The sequence below is a fragment of the Schistocerca americana genome, chromosome X, assembly GCF_021461395.2.
Source record: "Schistocerca americana isolate TAMUIC-IGC-003095 chromosome X, iqSchAmer2.1, whole genome shotgun sequence".
NCBI classification, from domain to species: domain Eukaryota; kingdom Metazoa; phylum Arthropoda; class Insecta; order Orthoptera; family Acrididae; genus Schistocerca; species Schistocerca americana.
Window position 1 is genome coordinate 292,179,558 of NC_060130.1, and position 19,299 is coordinate 292,198,856.

At 38.0% G+C, this 19,299-nt stretch overlaps 1 protein-coding gene across 1 annotated transcript in view; it reads right to left on the reverse strand.

Moving 5' to 3' along the window:
- Nucleotides 1-266: 266 nt before the first annotated feature.
- The window catches only part of LOC124554799, a 124,972-nt gene continuing 105,939 nt past the window's right edge, over nucleotides 267-19,299 (reverse strand). Inside the window, exon 8 of the mRNA XM_047128451.1 lies at nucleotides 267-872. Within this exon, the coding sequence (XP_046984407.1) occupies nucleotides 682-872 (191 nt within the window). The 3' untranslated portion in view covers nucleotides 267-681. The remainder of the gene's footprint in view (nucleotides 873-19,299) is intronic.

A 19,299-nucleotide genomic window follows, 5' to 3' on the forward strand; every position in this document is an offset into this window, starting at 1 on the left:
TTTTGTATCTTTTTAATGTCTACATATTCTGAAACATTCAGTGTGTGTTTAAATAGCAGCACTGTCCAGTTCAGTTCTGTTCTGTTCTGTCTGTACACTGATATTCATAAAAATGTATTGTACTTGACTGACAACCATGCTTTAGGATTTGGACTTGATTGTGGTTATGATGTAATAATACCATAGCATTTTCTCATCACATAATTGCATTTTATCCACAGTTAAGGTTCTGAAACAACTCTTATAAGAAAATAAACTGCACAAATTGTCTAACTATTCTTTTCATAATCAACTTTATACAAATAATAAATATGTTATGTATCACTTATAATATACAACAAAATAAATAAGTAAAATCAAAGAACAGGATTGCAATGTCACAATTGTTTGACAGGTAGAAATTCATGAAATTGAAATAACAGATATGTTCATTGATTCCCAAGGTAGACATACAAATTCAGAATTAATAGAAATTAAAACTATAGAGTCCCAAAATTGTTTGGTTTAAATGTTGCTTCATAGAATTAAAAATTATTCAACTCTTGTGAACTTATGTATGGAAATAAGAAATCTTGTATAAATTTGATATTTATTATCGGAATTAAACCCTGCAGTAATATTTTGTGATCATTTTGTATAAAATTGTATATACATGTAACAATTTTGTCTTATGAAACTGATTCAGACTGTGTATGCAGTACAGTCAAGTTCTGTATTTAAATCAAATGTTGGTGAAATGGCAAAACCATCACTATCAAGACAGTACTGTACATCCTCTGTCTGCCATGAAGTGGGATAGTTCCCATTTCCTGAACAAGTTATCACAGGAGTAAATCCAGCAGCTGCATAGTATTTTGTGTCGCGGGCACATCCTGTTAATGAGATAACACAGCATTTATTTATGTACCAATACAATGTATAATAAATATCTCAATTTGAAGATGGCTTGCAAAGTTCTCACTTGAAAAGGATGGGAAAAGAGCAATAAACATTATGCACACATTATTGACATCACATATTAGTGATTTTCCATACTTAGCAACAGGTACCAAAGTGGAGGGGCAATAATATTAAATTCATATAGAGGAAGTTGTGAACTTGTGTATGGAAATAAGAAATCTTGTATAAACTTTATATTTTCTCCTAGCATTACTTTTCCTCATCAGATGTAGGTGATACCAAAAATATTTTCTACCTTTTAAAGAGGTTAATATTATCTCAGCTTTTTAACTAAAGGAATTTCATATGATTTTGTACATGATGTGGTATATTTCAGGCTATAATCCATAAAAAGAAATTACTTTGGTTTTGTTATTACAGTTGATATGTACTAGCTCTGTATGTACAGTTAAAATTACTATTTTTTTAATATTGGAATTTATGAAATATGTGGCGCACTTAAAATATCTATTATTAATTGTGTAATCTGACAATATTTATTATAGAATGAGATTTTCACTCTGCAGCGGAGTGTGCACTGGTATGAAACTTCCTGGCAGATTAAAACTGTGTGCCTGACCGAGACTCGAACTCGGGACCTTTTGCCTTTTATTTATTATGTTATTTATTATGTTTACTTCTGGATTCATTTATAAAATAATGATATAAATTGGTGGAGATTCATTTGTCAAAAAAATTTGCAATCTCCTTGGGATATTGTTAGTGCCACAGAACGGATTAGTAGTGGGCATGCCTCTGATGTGATCAGATGTGTTTTTATATTTCTGGCAATAACAATGTAGTTTTCAGTTTTGAAGTGGAAATTCTAAAGACAGTGTGATATAGAAAAATATGAGAGAATAAAATTAACTATTGAGGCAATTCTTCAGAAGTTATTACATCAATTGGAACCATGAAAGCCTGTGATATAAAAAATTTCAGCTTCAAGAGTCGACCCCTGGGTGTGAAGAACTGGCACCAACTACGAGAAAAGAAGATAAGTAAACAAGTATATTGTAAATCTTACTCCTCTCGAAGCTTATTCAAAGATTTTACTGTGAAGTCAGTGACAATCAACAAATGAGAGAGGGGTACAAAGCCTCAAAAATTTTAAAAACGTCAATATTAATAAACAAGATTTGCCAAATTATATTAACAATTATTTCATAGATTGCAGCAACTTCATTAAGCTTAAAATTTACAAATGAAGAAAAACCTGAATATCCAAAAACAGCTTGTAGGATGAAGGTATGAAGTGTTGAAAGTGATACAAAGATGAGGCGCCTGTGTCAATCATAACAAGGACAGCACCACAAATCCCAAAGCCCTTTGCAAATATAGCCAATTTATCATTCAGTGAAGGAGCTTTCCCAGAAAGGCTGAAAATTTCAAAAGTGAAGCCATTATTTAAAAATGGCGACAAGTATAAGGTAAAAAACTATCCCCAATATCTCTCCTCCCAGCATTTTCAAAAATATTAGAAAAACTGATGAAGCATCGAATCAACAAATATCTAAATGACCATAATTTACTAACCAGAAATCAGCATGGCTTCCAAGCACGTAAAAATACCAAAGCAGCAGTAATGTGCTACACTGAACAAATAATCAAAAATCTAGAAAAAGATTATAGCATAGTAGGACTAAATTTAGACCTCTCCAAAGCTTTTGACACTGTGAACCAGGACATTCTCATAGAAAAACTGGAAGCGTTGGGTATACATGGGATAGGAAAAAAATGGTTTGAATCATACCTAAAAAACAGAACACAGTTTGTAGGACTGACATCAACTTACTCCAACCACAAAATAAATTCAGTATCAGAGGCAAAAAATGTAGAAATAGGAGTACCACAAGGCAGCATCCTAGGGCCCATATTGTTTCTTGTCTATATAAATGATTTTCACACCTCAGATGATGCAGCCAAAGCAATTATATTTGCAGATGATACTAGTGTGGTAATAAGTGCACCAAAGCAATTGCTACCAACAACTGCTGATAAAGTACTAAACTACATCCACTCTTGGTTCAATGCAAACAGGTTGACATTGAATGTAAATAAAAGAAATTATATGCAGCTTGGGAGAAGATGTCAAAATGTAAATCTCGATCTGGTGTGGGGTGACAAAGCCTTAGACAGAGTGACATTGTTGGGGATTCATGTGGATGAAAACTTAAATTTTAATGACCACGTAATAAAACTTGCACAGAAACTTAATTCAGCCTGTTTTGCCCCCAGAATTATTGCAAATGTTTGTACCTCAGAGGGTGCCAGAATGGCATATTTTGGCTATTTTCAATCTCTTGCCACATACAGAATAATATTTTGGCGTTCCACAACAGGGCGCCTAAAACAAATTTTTTTTGTTGCAGAAGGGGGCCATCCGAATAATAACTCACAGTCATCCACAGACACACTGCAAACCCATATTCAAAAAGCTTAGAATACTTACTATACCATCATTATACATATACAAACGTGTATTGTATGTCAGGACCCACATTGCAGATTTTCAGACAAATGCCGACTTTCATAACTACAATACCCGTAATAGCACAGCACTCCATACTCAGCGAACAAAAAGAACGAATACACAAAGGCATGTGAGCCATATCGGTGCAAAACTGTACAACGCACTGCCAGTCAACATCAGGCAGTTAGAAGATGATAACAAATTTAAAACAGAATTTAAAAAATTTCTAGTAGAACAATGTTTTTAGTCTGTAAATGACTATGTAGGTCAATAAATTTTTCTGATGATATTTATAAAGGCAAAATGGTAAATACTCTATCTGTACCTAATCATTCATTACCTAATCATTCATTACATTTACATACTTAAAGGACAGCTGTTGTGTGATGTAAATATGTACTTAAGCAGTGTTGTGTATATAAGGACTTGCCGTTTAGGGAGGACAAATCTAAAGCCTTATGAAAAACAGACTGTGCATTTAAAATAACAAGCAGAGATGTATATAGGCTATATTAATTTCATTGTATTATTATTAATTTCATTGTATTATTTTGTTTTGTACTTTTTTATGTATATATTGTTTGTGTCCCATTTCTTTGAAATGGCTTACATGTACCCTTGACAACATCCATACAATATTTATTGTCAACGGATGGATAAATAAAATAAAATATAACAGATAGTTAAAGAAGTCAAACAAATTGTTATATGAAAAAAGATTTTTGGAAGAGAAAGGTATAATTAATAAATTGAAGTTCCAGTAATCTACTAAGTACCATAAACTAGATCTACAACTTTGCTTCTTCCATTTTTTCTCGAAGTTTGTGGCTTTATTGTGAAAAACTTACAAAAAAAAAATTATGATTCATAGTATTGCCCATTGCAGGCCACTACATTCTCCCATCTTTTGGATAGCATATGAATCCTGTGGTGAAGAACTGTGTGTCTTTTGTGGGCATCCATGAATGGATTCAATTTTGCACTTGTTCATATGATCGGAAGTGCTGGTCAGCCAGACTGTATGCCACTGATTGAAAAAGGTGGTAGTCAGAGAGAGCAATGTATGAGGAATACGGCAGGAGTGATAGGACTTCTCATTTCAAATTTTCCATGTATATTCTGACGGGTTTTGCGACATGGGGTCGAGCACTGACCTGATGCAAAACTACCTTTACCTGTTTATCACTGTATTGCGTCTGTTTGTGTTTCAGTGCTGGGCTCAAACACATCAATTGCTTTTGATAATGACGCCCTGAGACTGTCTTCATCTGTTTCAGCAGCTACAAAAATGTTCTGTCTTCCACTGCCATGCTGGTCTTCAACATCAAAATCACCATTCTTAAGGCATTGAAAACATTCTCTGCATGTTCTTCCACCAATAGTTCCCTCACCATTTGTCTTACCCAGCATTTTAAGAGCCACGGCTGCAGATTTCTTTATGGTAAAGCAGGAAATTAAAACTTCACACAAATTGCGAGAAATGGGTACGTAAGTTGACGTACTTAATCGAGAATAACCTTATGATGCAATCACAAATTGACTAATATTTTTATGGCATTATGTTTACAGATGCCTAAGCTTATTGTATTACACCTATGACCAACCACCCGAACCCCACTTGCCGCTATTGCCGTCTATTGCAAAACGGCGGAAGCAAAGTTGTAGACCTAATACTTGGAAAAATTTTAATGTTAATAATAAAATAAATAATTCATTTATTTATGAACATACAAATAAGACATAACTTATTGGACTGACATACAACTGTATAACACAAGTTCTGTGGAATCAAATTAACATTCTAATTTAACATTATTTTTTCAAATTATGTTCCAAAAATTTTTTTTTTTTATAAATGAAGGACAGCCTATAATGAATGACATTACATATAAACATATAAAGACAGCTTTTAAAGTTCAAAATAATGAATTACAAAATTCTGAAGATTACAAATAATAAACATCTGAGTCTACTCATGCACTGGACTTCAACTAAAATAACCTGATACTTGAGGTCATTTTTTAGTTTCTGTGGAATGTAATACAGCACTGATTCTGAGTATCAGGGCTTCAACAGTTTTTTGGAAACTTCCTGGCAGATTAAAACTGTGTGCCCGACCGAGACTCGAACTCAGGACCTTTGCCTTTCACGGGCAAGTGCTCTACCGAAGCACGACTCACGCCCGGTACTTACAGCTTTACTTCTGCCAGTACCTCGTCTCCTACCTTCCAAACTTTACAGAAGCTCTCCTGCGAACCTTGCAGAACTAGCACTCCTGAAAGAAAGGATAATGCGGAGACATGGCTTAGCCACAGCCTGGGGGATGTTTCCAGAATGAGATTTTCACTCTGCAGCGGAGTGTGCGCTGATATGAAACTTCCTGGCAGATTAAAACTGTGTGCCCGACCGAGACTCGAACTGGGGACCTTTGCCTTTCGCGGGCAAGTGCTCTACCGAAGCACGACAGCTTCTGTAAAGTTTGGAAGGTAGGAGACGAGGTACTGGCAGAAGTAAAGCTGTGAGTACCGGGCGTGAGTCGTGCTTCGGTAGAGCACTTGCCCGCGAAAGGCAAAGGTCCTGAGTTCGAGTCTCGGTCGGGCACACAGTTTTAATCTGCCAGGAAGTTTCATATCAGCGCGGACTCTGCTGCAGAGTGAAAATCTCATTCTGGAAACATCCCCCGGCTGTGGCTAAGCCATGTCTCCGCAATATCCTTTTTTTCAGGAGTGCTAGTTCTGCAAGGTTCACAGGAGAGCTTCTGTAAAGTTTGGAAGTTAGGAGACGAGGTCCTGGCAGAAGTAAAGCTGTCAGTACTGGGCGTGAGTCATGCTTCGGTAGAGCACTTGCCCGCGAAAGGCAAAGGTCCCGAGTTCGAGTCTCGGTCAGGCACACAGTTTTAATCTGCCAGGAAGTTTCATATCAGCGCACACTCTGCTGCAGAGTGAAAATCTCATTCTGGAAACATCCCCCAGGCTGTGGCTAAGCCATGTCTCCGCAATATCCTTTCTTTCAGGAGTGCTAGTTCTGCAAGGTTCGCAGGAGAGCTTCTGTAAAGTTTGGAAGGTAGGAGACGAGGTACTGGCAGAAGTAAAGCTGTGAGTACTGGGCGTGAGTCGTGCTTCGGTAGAGCACTTTCCCTCGAAAGGCAAAGGTCCCGAGTTTGAGTCTCAGTCGGGCACACAGTTTTAATCTGCCAGGAAGTTTCATATCAGCGCACACTCCGCTGCAGAGTGAAAATCTCATTCCAGTTTTTTGGAAGTTTTGTGGAGGTATGTGGCTTAGACATCTATGCACAGGTCATGTAATTTACAAAAATAACGAGACGCTGGTTTGCGTACACAGTGATGGTGCCTGATAGTGACCCAGATTGGTTCCGTAGGGTATAAATCAGATGAATTTTGTCACAAAGACACCAAAGTGAATTCACTATAATGCTCCTCAAACCACTGTAGCATGGTTCTGGCTCCAGGATATGGACAATTATACTGCTGGAAGATGACATTGCTGTTGGGAAATACAAGCATGAAGGGATGCAGGCATGTCTTTGATTACTACCACAGGTTTCATGCAAGTCGCAAGTGCAGGAGAACGTCTCCCATAGAGTAATATTGTTCCCACCAGCGTGCACCCATGGTGCACTGCATGTTTTGAGCCACAATTCACTTCAACAATCGTCTTTGTGGAGATGACCATCAAATTAATGTAGCAAAAATGTGATTCAACCGAAGAGCAGATATTTTCCATTGATCAACTATCCTGTGCCCAATGCAGTCATAATTAATGATGTCATTGGGTCGTCTTGTGAACATATAGGGGTGGTCTGCTGCAGCACTCCATGTTCAACCATGTACCATTAACGGTGTGCTCCAAAACACTTGTGCATGCACCAGCAGTGTGCTGTTTTGGCAGAGATGCTACAGATCATCATCTATCCTACTTGATAGAGCAGAGAAGCCTCCGAGTCCCCTGTTCTGTGGAGAGTCATGGATGTTCAACCATTTAGTGCCTAGTGCTGGTTTCACTGTAGTTCAGTCTCTTCCCATTGTTTCTCATGACAGCAGCATATGAGCATTTTAACCAGCTTCACTGTTTTCAAAATACTCGTTCACAGGCTCTTCATAATAATAATCTGCCCTTTGTCAAAGTCACTTATTTCAATGGATTTTCCCATTTGCAGCACATACCTTCACTAGGGTGACACCTATCCATGTGTGCTCCACTTAAATACACTCCTGGAAATTGAAATAAGAACACCGTGAATTCATTGTCCCAGGAAGGGGAAACTTTATTGACACATTCCTGGGGTCAGATACATCACATGATCACACTGACAGAACCACAGGCACATAGACACAGGCAACAGAGCATGCACAATGTCGGCACTAGTACAGTGTATATCCACCTTTTGCAGCAATGGAAGCTGCTATTCTCCCATGGAGACGATCGTAGAGATGCTGAATGTAGTCCTGTGGAACGGCTTGCCATGCCATTTCCACCTGGCGCCTCAGTTGGACCAGCATTCGTGCTGGACGTGCAGACCGCGTGAGACGACGCTTCATCCAGTCCCAAACATGCTCAATGGGGGACAGATCCGGAGATCTTGCTGGCCAGGGTAGTTGACTTACACCTTCTAGAGCACGTTGGGTGGCACGGGATACATGCGGACGTGCATTGTCCTGTTGGAACAGCAAGTTCCCTTGCCGGTCTAGGAATGGTAGAATGATGGGTTCGATGACGGTTTGGATGTACCGTGCACTATTCAGTGTCCCCTCGACGATCACCAGTGGTGTACGGCCAGTGTAGGAGATCGCTCCCCACACCATGATGCCGGGTGTTGGCCCTGTGTGCCTCGGTCGTATGCAGTCCTGATTGTGGCGCTCACCTGCACGGCGCCAAACACGCATACGACCATCATTGGCACCAAGGCAGAAGCGACTCTCATCGCTGAAGACGACACGTCTCCATTCGTCCCTCCATTCACGCCTGTCGCGACACCACTGGAGGCGGGCTGCACGATGTTGGGGCGTGAGCGGAAGATGGCCTAACGGTGTGCGGGACCGTAGCCCAGCTTCATGGAGACGGTTGCGAATGGTCCTCGCCGATACCCCAGGAGCAACAGTGTCCCTAATTTGCTGGGAAGTGGCGGTGTGGTCCCCTACGGCACTGCGTAGGATCCTACGGTCTTGGCGTGCATCCGTGCGTCGCTGCGGTCCGGTCCCAGGTCGACGGGCACGTGCACCTTCCGCCGACCACTGGCGACAACACCGATGTACTGTGGAGACCTCACGCCCCACGTGTTGAGCAATTCGGCGGTACGTCCACCCGCCCTCCCGCATGCCCACTATACGCCCTCGCTGAAAGTCCGTCAACTGCACATACGGTTCACGTCCACGCTGTCGCGGCATGCTACCAGTGTTAAAGACTGCGATGGAGCTCCGTATGCCACGGCAAACAGGCTGACACTGACGGCGGCGGTGCACAAATGCTGCGCAGCTAGCGCCATTCGACGGCCAACACCGCGGTTCCTGGTGTGTCCGCTGTGCCGTGCGTGTGATCATTGCTTGTACAGCCCTCTCGCAGTGTCCGGAGCAAGTATGGTGGGTCTGACACACCGGTGTCAATGTGTTCTTTTTTCCATTTCCAGGAGTGTACTTTTGTTACTGTGTCAAATACTCAAATGCCACCAGGCGGCATCCAGCATCACGGTGGGTAGTGGTCATAAGGTTGATTGATCAGTGTACATAAGAATTAATCTTGCAACTCCTAAAACAATGTAAATTAGCCATATTTGCAGTTAGAATTATTGCAAATCTTTGGGAGAGACAAATCAGTAAGCTAATATATTTTGTATATTTACATTCAATATGGAATAATCTACATCAGCATATACATCTGCATACATACTGCGCAAGCCAGCATATGAGAAGTGGCAGGGGATATCCTGTACCACAATTAAATGACTGTCTGTATGCTCCATGTGAGCCCTAATTTCTTGTATCTTCTCTTCATGTTCCTTATGCAAAATGTATGTTGGTGGCAGTAGAATCGTTCTTCAGTCAGCTTCAAATGCAGGTTCTCTAAATTTTCTCAATAGTGTTCCTTGAAAACAATGTTGCTTTCACTCCAGGGATTCCCATTTGAGTTTCTGAAGCACCTCCATAACACTTGAATGTTGTTTGAACCTACCAATAACAAATATAGCAGCCCACCTCTGAACTGCTTTGATGTTGTCCTTTAAACCAACGTGGTGTGGATCCCAAAAACTTGGGCAATACTCAAGAACAGGTCACAGTTGCATCCTATTTGTGGCCTGCTTTATAGATGAGCCATGCTTTCCCAAAATTCTCCCAGTAAACTGAAATCAACCATTCACCTTTCCTACCACAATCCTCACGTTTGTTCCATTCCATACTGCTTTGTATTGCTACACCCAGGCATTTATATGGCATGATTGTGTCAAGCAGGAGACTAATAATGTTGTATCTGAAAATTAAGGGTTTGCTTTTGCTGCTCATTTGCATTAGCTTACGTTTTTCTATGTTTGGATATAAATGCCATTTTCACACCAACTATAAATGTTGTCTAAGTCATCTTGTATCCTCCTACGGTCATTCCACTTAGACACCATCCTGTATGCCACAGCATCAGCAACAAACAACCACAGATTGCTGCCCACCCTGCCTGCCAGATTGTTCATATATATAGAAAATTATAGCAGTCCTATCACATTCTCTGGGGCACTCCTGACAGTACCCTTTTTTTTATGAACACTCACTGTCGAGGACAACATACTTGGTTCTATTACTTAAGAAGTCTTTGAGACACTCACATATCTCGGAACGTATTCCATGTGTTCATACCTTTGTTAACAGTCTGCAGTGTGGCACCATGTCAGATGCTTTCTGGAAATCTAGAAATATAGAATATTCTTGTTTTCCTCACAGTGTGTCATGTGAAATAAGGGCAGAGTTTCACACAGGTGATGCTTTCTAAAATCATGCTGATTTGTGGACATGAGCTTCGCAGCCACAATGAAATTTATTATATTTGAGCAGAAAATATGTTCAAAGTTTCTAAAGCAAACTTCTTTTAGGGATATTGGTCTTTAGTTTTGAGGGTCCATTCTTTTAGCATTCCTTTATACAGGAGTCAGTCAAATGACCATTTCCAGTCATTTGGGACTTTGTACTGGATGAGAGATTTGCAACAAGTTCAAGCTAAGTAAGGAACCAATGGCATAGAGCTCTCTTTGTAAAACTGGATTGGGATTCCATAGAGACCTGGTGACTTACTTTTTCTCAACTCTTTCAGCTGTTTCTTTATGCCAGGGATGCTTGTGTTGTCCATACAGGAATCTGTCTGATGGCCGAATTATGGTATATTTGTACAGTTCTCCTACGTGAATGATTTCTTGAATGCAAAATTTAAAACTTCAGTTTTTGTTTTGCTATCTTTAGCTGCCACACCAGACGGGTCAATGAGTGACTGGAGAGAAACATTAGACCTGCTTAGTAATTTTACATAGTATCACAATTTTCTCCGGTTATCAGCCAGATCTTTTGCTAAAGTATGACAGTGGTAGTTGTTGTATGCTACATGCATACAGATTTTCACAGATGCGTGAATCTCTACTACCCATTGTCTCTCATCATTTGCACATTATCTTTTGAGCTGAAAGGGCAACAGCTTTTGCTTCCTCAATATTTTCTGAATTTCATTGTTAAACCATGTTGGGTCTTTTCTGTCCTTAGTCCACTTATGAGGCACATAGTTCTCCAGACCACAACTTAGAATCTGTTTGAACTTTGCTCATAATTCCTCTACCGCTATATTATTGGAAATAAATTATGTCAGTTCACTGTCTAAGTGAGGTGCTAACTACTGCTTATATGCTCTTTCTAGCAGAAATAGACTCCTGGCCTTTATTAACTTTCTTAATCATAGTTGCTATAAGTACATTGTGATCACTAAACCTCATCTCTATATTCATAAAGTTATGGGATAACTCATCTTTAAGAAAGAAAGTCTTCATTGCTCAAAAATGTGCTCTAAAGAATAATATGTGGTCTTCACCTGTAGTCATCTTGTAGACCTCTGTCTAAGAAGTGAAGCATTTTCACTACTTCTTCATAGTATATTCATTCACTCATGAAATTTTTTATCCACTGCAGTTCAGAAGGGGCAGTGATGTATGTAAGTACAATACCAGAGGAAAAAAATGACATTTATTGCTCCACATTACGGTTGACTTTAACCCAGAAAGAGGAGCACAGCACAATGCAGTCACTTACTTAATGGTATAAAATGTCTGACTGGCACCAAAGTAAAGTGTGAAAACAAACTGAAAAAGTTTGTCTTTGAAAATTCCTATTCTGTGTAAGAATTTCTGTAACATTAATGTGTAAAAGGTGGCTGGCAGGAATTTCTCAGCAGGTCCATTGGTTAGCTGTAGAAAACTGTTGTGTTGCAAACAAATTCCAGGCATTGAAACTAAAAGGAAATATCTAATATGTGTAAAAGGACTTGAAAGCATGTATTTTGATTGTGGTGCATGATTTAATTTTATGTGCAGCCCTAAATTCTTACCTGTGAGCTGCAGTAGCTGTATCATTCCATCAGTGAGGATTACAGCTCATTTTGATTAGTAATTCTGTCGTACACTTCATTCTATCAGATGTAATGAAACAACTTCAGTTTAATTCTATAAACATTGAGATAACAGAAAATTGTGATATGCTACAGTCTAATGAATTTACACCTACATCCACATGATTACTCTGAAATTTACACTTAAGAACACCGTGCACTTTTGAATGACAAAAAACTAGATTTTTTAATAATTTCATTTAGTTCTATGGCCTTTTCTGATTACATTTACATACACTGTATTAGGTTTAGAATGAAAAATGATAGCCATATAGTAAATTTTAGATTTATAGTTCTGTACACTGCCATATCCTTATATTTCAGTTATAGAAAGCCATTAGGATTTTGCAAAGAAATGAAAATTTTTGCTTCCTGTGATTCTGTTTGGAATGTATTGAATGTGTTGCTAACATTGCTGGTTTTCAGCATCTGTAAATGGTTCATCTTTGTTTCTGTTTATTTTGACTTTTGAGAAGTGTTCTGTTTACATCGCACTGAAAATCTGTTGCATAAGATCTACAGATTTTGCTGGATGCAGATATTCATTAGTGTGCAATAAATATAAACAATAACATACATCAAGAAATTTGGTATAACAAAAGTCAGGGGTAACCAATTTACAAAAAAGGTAGTCCATACTATTGATAGGAATCTATGTATCACCTCTTTAGAGAAGAAATTCTAATATGCCTCACCTCCTAATGGTTCAAATATTTCTGTTGTCAGTAATGCTATTTGTAGTGGGTGCTAAACCCTTTCTACTACTTTCTTGCTCATTTACATCCAGAAAATCAACAGAATTAGTTGTTTACATTTCATCAGTTCCATTATCAAGGAAAATGCTTCAATAAGTGATCAGGAAATAATATCACAATATCCCCACAATTTTACACATAAATGATGAGTTAAGTGTAAAATTCTATTGCTGGGCAGATATAATTTCTTCAACCAATTATATATTCATTTATGTAAAATGCATTTTCTCCCTACTAATGTCATAGCACAAAAAAGAATTTAATGGTTATTTCTCTGATCAATGTGAACATAAATATAATTAATATACATTCATCAAACAAGCAAGATGTGCTACAAGGAATGCAAATTGGAGCTTGAAGGTGAAGACTATGCTTCAGAAATGTTCTGAGGCACAATTTAATATTACTCAAATCTTCATGTGAAGTATCCTGCAAGATGTATTTTTCAGAATTTATGTATACATGTCTCCCTAAAAAATAAAGAATTGCACTAATTTTCTTTCTGTAACTTGCATCTCTCTACATCTGTCTAGTAGACCAAAACTTTAGGCAGTTTCAAGTTCATTATAGGGAAATAAAACTTAAGCTAGGAAAAATATTCTAAAAAGTAAGATACAAGAGATAATAATATATTAATACACAAAATGTGCTGAATTAAATTGGTCTACTATCTCAGCTATTGTATCATACAAATCTGGTAAAAACTTTGTCTCCTTCTCATGTGTGGTATGGTAACAGAAGTCCAAAAGGTGTTTTTTATCTATGTGGGAACAAATTCCCTTCAAACCAACGGAAAAGAGGAAATTGTAAACCACACAAGGAACCTTATCCAAACAGCCAGAAGCCTCTACATGAATTCCACAATAATAATCAATGGCACTGTGTACAGGAGATCAGTGAGTGACAGCTATGTGCAGAGAATAACTGGCAATATTAAAGGACTGTGCAATAAACTAGGAAGCTGTTTTCATTGATTCCAACAAATTTCTAAGTGCAAAGTGTCTTATCAAAGATGGTCTACATCTGAATAGGTTCGGCTCAAAAATATTCATTAAGATGTTCATAGATACTTGCCAGGTCATAAAAAATAAAGGAAAGTGATAAGTGGTGATGGGAGTGAAAAAACTTGTGTAACATTATGAAAGACAAAATCAAACCATTATCTGGCAAGAAATGTGCTAAAGCCTATAAGTAATAGTCAAAGTAGATATGTTATCCATTGGAATATAAATGGTTTAAACAGTGATGTTTCAAACAATAAACGCTCCAAAATGGACAAACTGGAAATCATTCTGTCAGAATGTGCAAACATTAGAGTTGTTTCTTCAATTGAGCACTGGTTTACTGAGGATACTGAGAAGTGTTGTGCAGAAATAGTGGACTCACTAGCAAATGTTAAAACATTCTCAGTGTACAGAATCCTAGGGACATAAAAAACAGAACTATTCTTATCTAAGCTTGAAATTATGGTAGAAGACCTTTGTAGAGGAAAAAAGAAAAAAATTGTAATAACTGCTGATTTTAATAATGGCTTAGTAAATAAATATGGTTTCAAATTAAATTTCTTAGGATCTACCAGAGACAACGGCCAGTGAGCAACTTGTATTGACAATGTTCTAACTAGTTATGTAAATGAAGATGTGTATAAATTTTGTCTAGATCTAGGTGTTTCAGATCATTTTGCATTGTTCATTGAGCTGCCACAGACAGACAAGAATATTAGCTCCCCATCAGTTCTCTTCACAGATGATACTTCTGTATTAGCTGAAAATCAGGGTTCAGAAAAAATTCCCAAATTTGTGATCAGTATCCTCAGTACCTTAGAAATTTGGATTCAGTTAAATGGGTTGAATCCAAACATATCTAAGACTCACAGGTTGCAATTCAAAAACCAAACAGTCAAAATGTGAGGAGATTAAGATTGTTCACAACAACTAAAATGTAGAAGTTGACTCAGTTAAATTCTTAGAGTTAAAGGTAGATAAAAATTTGAGCTGGCAGGCGCACACTGAATACCTAGCAAACAAAATGAGCACCTTTGCACTTGCAATACAAATATTATCAACTGCAACTGATATGAGCACACAAAAAGTAGCATTTACAAGCTACTTCGAATCTTTTGTTTTTTGGGGTAACTTTCTAAACATAGTGTGAATACTAAAAATACAAAAAAAAAAAAATCGGAATATGTGCATATATATATATGTCTGCTTGTGTCTGTATGTGTGGATGGATATGTGCGTGTGTGCGAGTGTATACCTGTCCTTTTTTCCCCCTAAGGTAAGTCTTTCCGCTCCCGGGATTGGAATGACTCCTTACCCTCTCCCTTAAAACCCACTTCCTTTCGTCTTCCCCTCTCCTTCCCTCTTTCCTGATGAGGCAACAGTTTGTTGCGAAAGCTTGAATTTTGTGTGTATGTTTGTGTTTGTCTGTGTGTCTATCGACCTGCCAGCGCTTTTGTTCGGTAAGTCACCTCATCTTTGTTTTTATATATAATTTTTCCCACGTGGAATGTTTCCTTCCATTATATATATATATAATTACGTCCACATGCTAACACCTTTTTATTGGTCTTTTTCACTGACACACATGTACATTACCATGAGGGGTGAGGTACACGTACACACGTGGTTTCGGTTTGGTCTATATATATATATATATAACACACAGGGACAGGGGTGAGTCACCTAACGTTACCGCTAGATATATTTCATAAACCACATCAAATACTGGCAAATCGACTCCACAGACCGAACGTGAGGAACGTGAGGAGAGGGGCTAGTGTAATTGGTTAATACAAACCATAAAAAAATGCACGGAAGTATGTTTTTTAACACAAACCTACATTTTTTTAAATGGAACCCCGCTGGTTTTGTTAGCACATCTGAACATATAAACAAATACGTAATCAGTGCCTTTTGTTGCATTGTAAAATGTTAATTACATCCGGAGATATTGTAACCTAAAGTTGACTCTTGAGTACCACTCCTCTGCTGTTCTATCGTGTGTATTGGAGAGCACCGAATTACGTAGGGATCCAAAGGGAACGGTGATGGACCTCAGGTACAGAAAAGACTGGAACAGCACATTACGTCCACATGCTAACACCTTTTTATTGGTCTTTTTCACTGACACACATGTACATTACCATGAGGGGTGAGGTACACGTACACACGTGGTTTCGGTTTTCAACTACAAAGTGGAATAGAGTGTGTCCCACTGGAAATGCGTCGATGTATGTGGTATCAGCATGATGGCGCACCTGCACATTCCACAATTAACACTAGGCTGAGCCTTGACAGGATGTTCGACAGGCGTTTCATAGGACATGGAGGACGCATAAATTGGCCAGCCCGTTCTCCTCATCTTACACCTCTGGACTGCTTTCTGTGGGGTACGTTAAAGGAGAATGTGTACCGTGATGTGCCTACAACCCCAGAGGATATGAAACAACGTATTGTGGCAGCCTGCGGCGACATTACACCAGATGTACTGCGGCGTGTACGACATTCATTACGCCAGAGATTGCAATTGTGTGCAGCAAATGATGGCCATCACATTGAACATCTATTGGCCTGACATGTCGGGACACACTCTATTCCACTCCGTAGTTGTAAACGGAAACCACGTGTGTACGTGTACCTCACCCCTCATGGTAATGTACATGTGCGTCAATGAAAAAGACCACTAAAAAGGTGTTATCATGTGGACGTAATGTGCTGTTCCACTCTCTTCTGTACCTAGGGTCCATCACCGTTCCCTTTGGATTCCTACTTAATTCAGTGCTCTCCGATACACACGATCGAACAGTGGAGGAGTGGTACTCAAGCGTCAACTTTAGGTTACAATATCTCCGGATGTAATTAACATTTTACAATGTAACAAACAGCACTGATTACATATTTGGTTATATGTTCAGATGTGCTAACAAAACTAATGGGGTTCCATTTAAAAAAACGTAGGTTTGTGTTAAAAAACATACTTCCGTGCATTTTTCAATGGTTTGTATTAACCAGTTACACTAGCCCCTCTCCTCACGTTCGGTCTGTGGAATCGATTCGTCAGTATTTGATGTGGTTTATGAAATATATCCAGTGGTAATGTTAGGTGACTCACCCTGTATATATATATATATATATATATATATATATATATATATATATATATATATATATATATATATATATATATATATATATATATACACACACACACACACACACACACATAATAGAGGGAAACATTCCACGTAGGAAAAATATATCTAAAAACAAAGATGATGTGACTTACCAAATGAAAGTGCTGGCAGGTCGACAGACACACAAACAAACACAAACATACACACAAAATTCTAGCTTTCGCAACAAACTGTTGCCTCATCAGGAAAGAGGGAAGGAGAGGGAAAGACGAAAGGATGTGGGTTTTAAGGGAGAGGGTAAGGAGTCATTCCAATCCCGGGAGCGGAAAGACTTAACTTAGGGGGAAAAAAGGACGGGTATACACTCGCACACACACACATATGCATCCACACATATACAGACACAAGCAGACATATTTAAAGACAAAGACAAAACTCTTTGTCTTTAAATATGTCTGCTTGTGTCTGTATATGTGTGGATGGATATGTGTGTGTGTGCGAGTGTATACCCGTCCTTTTTTCCCCCTAAGGTAAGTCTTTCCGCTCCCGGGATTGGAATGACTCCTTACCCTCTCCCTTAAAACCCACATCCTTTCATCTTTCCCTCTCCTTCACTCTTTCCTGATGAGGCAACAGTTTGTTGCGAAAGCTAGAATTTTGTGTGTATGTTTGTGTTTGTTTGTGTGTCTGTCGACCTGCCAGCACTTTCATTTGGTAAGTAACATCATCTTTGTTTTTTTATTATTTTTTTATATATATATATATATAAAAAAAAATCTGTAATAAATTAAAAGGGAACAAGTTAATGCAGATGAATATAGATCCACTTAAAAGAAAGATATATGAGGCACTGACACTGAAATGTTATTACTCACTGGATTAATTCATACAGGACAAACTGGAAATTTGAGCTGGATACAATGTGTTACATATTCCAAGAAGTGTCATTATAGTGTTATTATTTATTTTATTGCTATTATATATTAGTGTAAAAACTGTATTATAAATTTTTGACATGCCTCCTGTACAAATGTACATCATGAGATGAATAAATCATATTTCCAATTCGATAAAATGCTCTCTGAATTTGAAGAAGCATTATAAAAAGTCTTCTTCTTCAATTTTTTATTACTACTCTTTATAAACATCAATACATCCTAAATTGTTTGAAATACTTGCAAATTGTTTAGAACATATTCTGCATTAACTGTGATAAACTACAAAACTGTAAAACATTTACGAAAGAAATAGTGCATGAAAGAAACAGGTGCTGATTTTCACTATATTAAGAGCTGAAAAAGTACCCAATGTTTGGCAAAGAGCACATTGGACCACTCTCAGACTATTTATCAATTGCTCCACTCTCCAAAGCATGTGGGAAAAAGTAAACACTTAACTCTTTATGTGCGAACTCTGATTTCTCTCATTGTATCATGATGGTCATTTCTGTTCCCAGAGTGTGGTTAGTAATAGAAAATATAAATAATAATTACATTGCCCTTAATTTGCGTATTCACAGAAATGTATTATTCTGAATACACAGACAAATGGAACAATCTCGTAGACAGCAATGACAAAGATAAAACAACGAACCAGATAACTGACATAACATTACTGCTTAATCTGTCACTGAGGTCAACTTATGAATAAGATGCATGTGTCACTCCTTAGTAAATGGTTTGGTTAATACATCAGCAGGTATTTTCTTTGACTGTAAACACTCAACAATAATCTCACTTCTTTTCACACATTGTCTAATGAAATGTCCTTTAGCACAAACAAACTAGAATGCAATACAGTATTTTGTGATAGTTTAATAGAACTCTGGTTGTCATGAAAATGATCACAGGATCATAATACTTATTATTTAACAAGTCTCCTGTCAGCCATCTCGAATACATTGCACCTTTGAATGCAGAATTAGCAGCTGCTTATTCAGCTTCTGTAATTGAGGTTGCAAAATTCTTCAGTTTCTCACTTTTCCAGGAAATTACATTTTTTTCCCAACAGAAAACCATTCCCATATTGTGACAACCCAGTAGTTAAATCATCTACAAAATTTGAGCCAACAAAGCAGTTACATGCAGATATTTAAAATCCCCTCTGTTAAACACCATTCCATAATGCATAATAGACTTGAGACAATGAAGGACTCTTTTTTTGTTGCATTCTGGTATGTACTAGCAAACTTACAGTTATAGTGGATTAAAATAGCAGTTGCATAAGATATATCAAGTCTTGTATTTGTACCGATACACAGCAAACACCCAATGAGTTCTTGATACAACACTTGAACTTATCACCATGCACATCCCAAAACTTTAATCTAGCTTCTGCTGGTGTTCCTA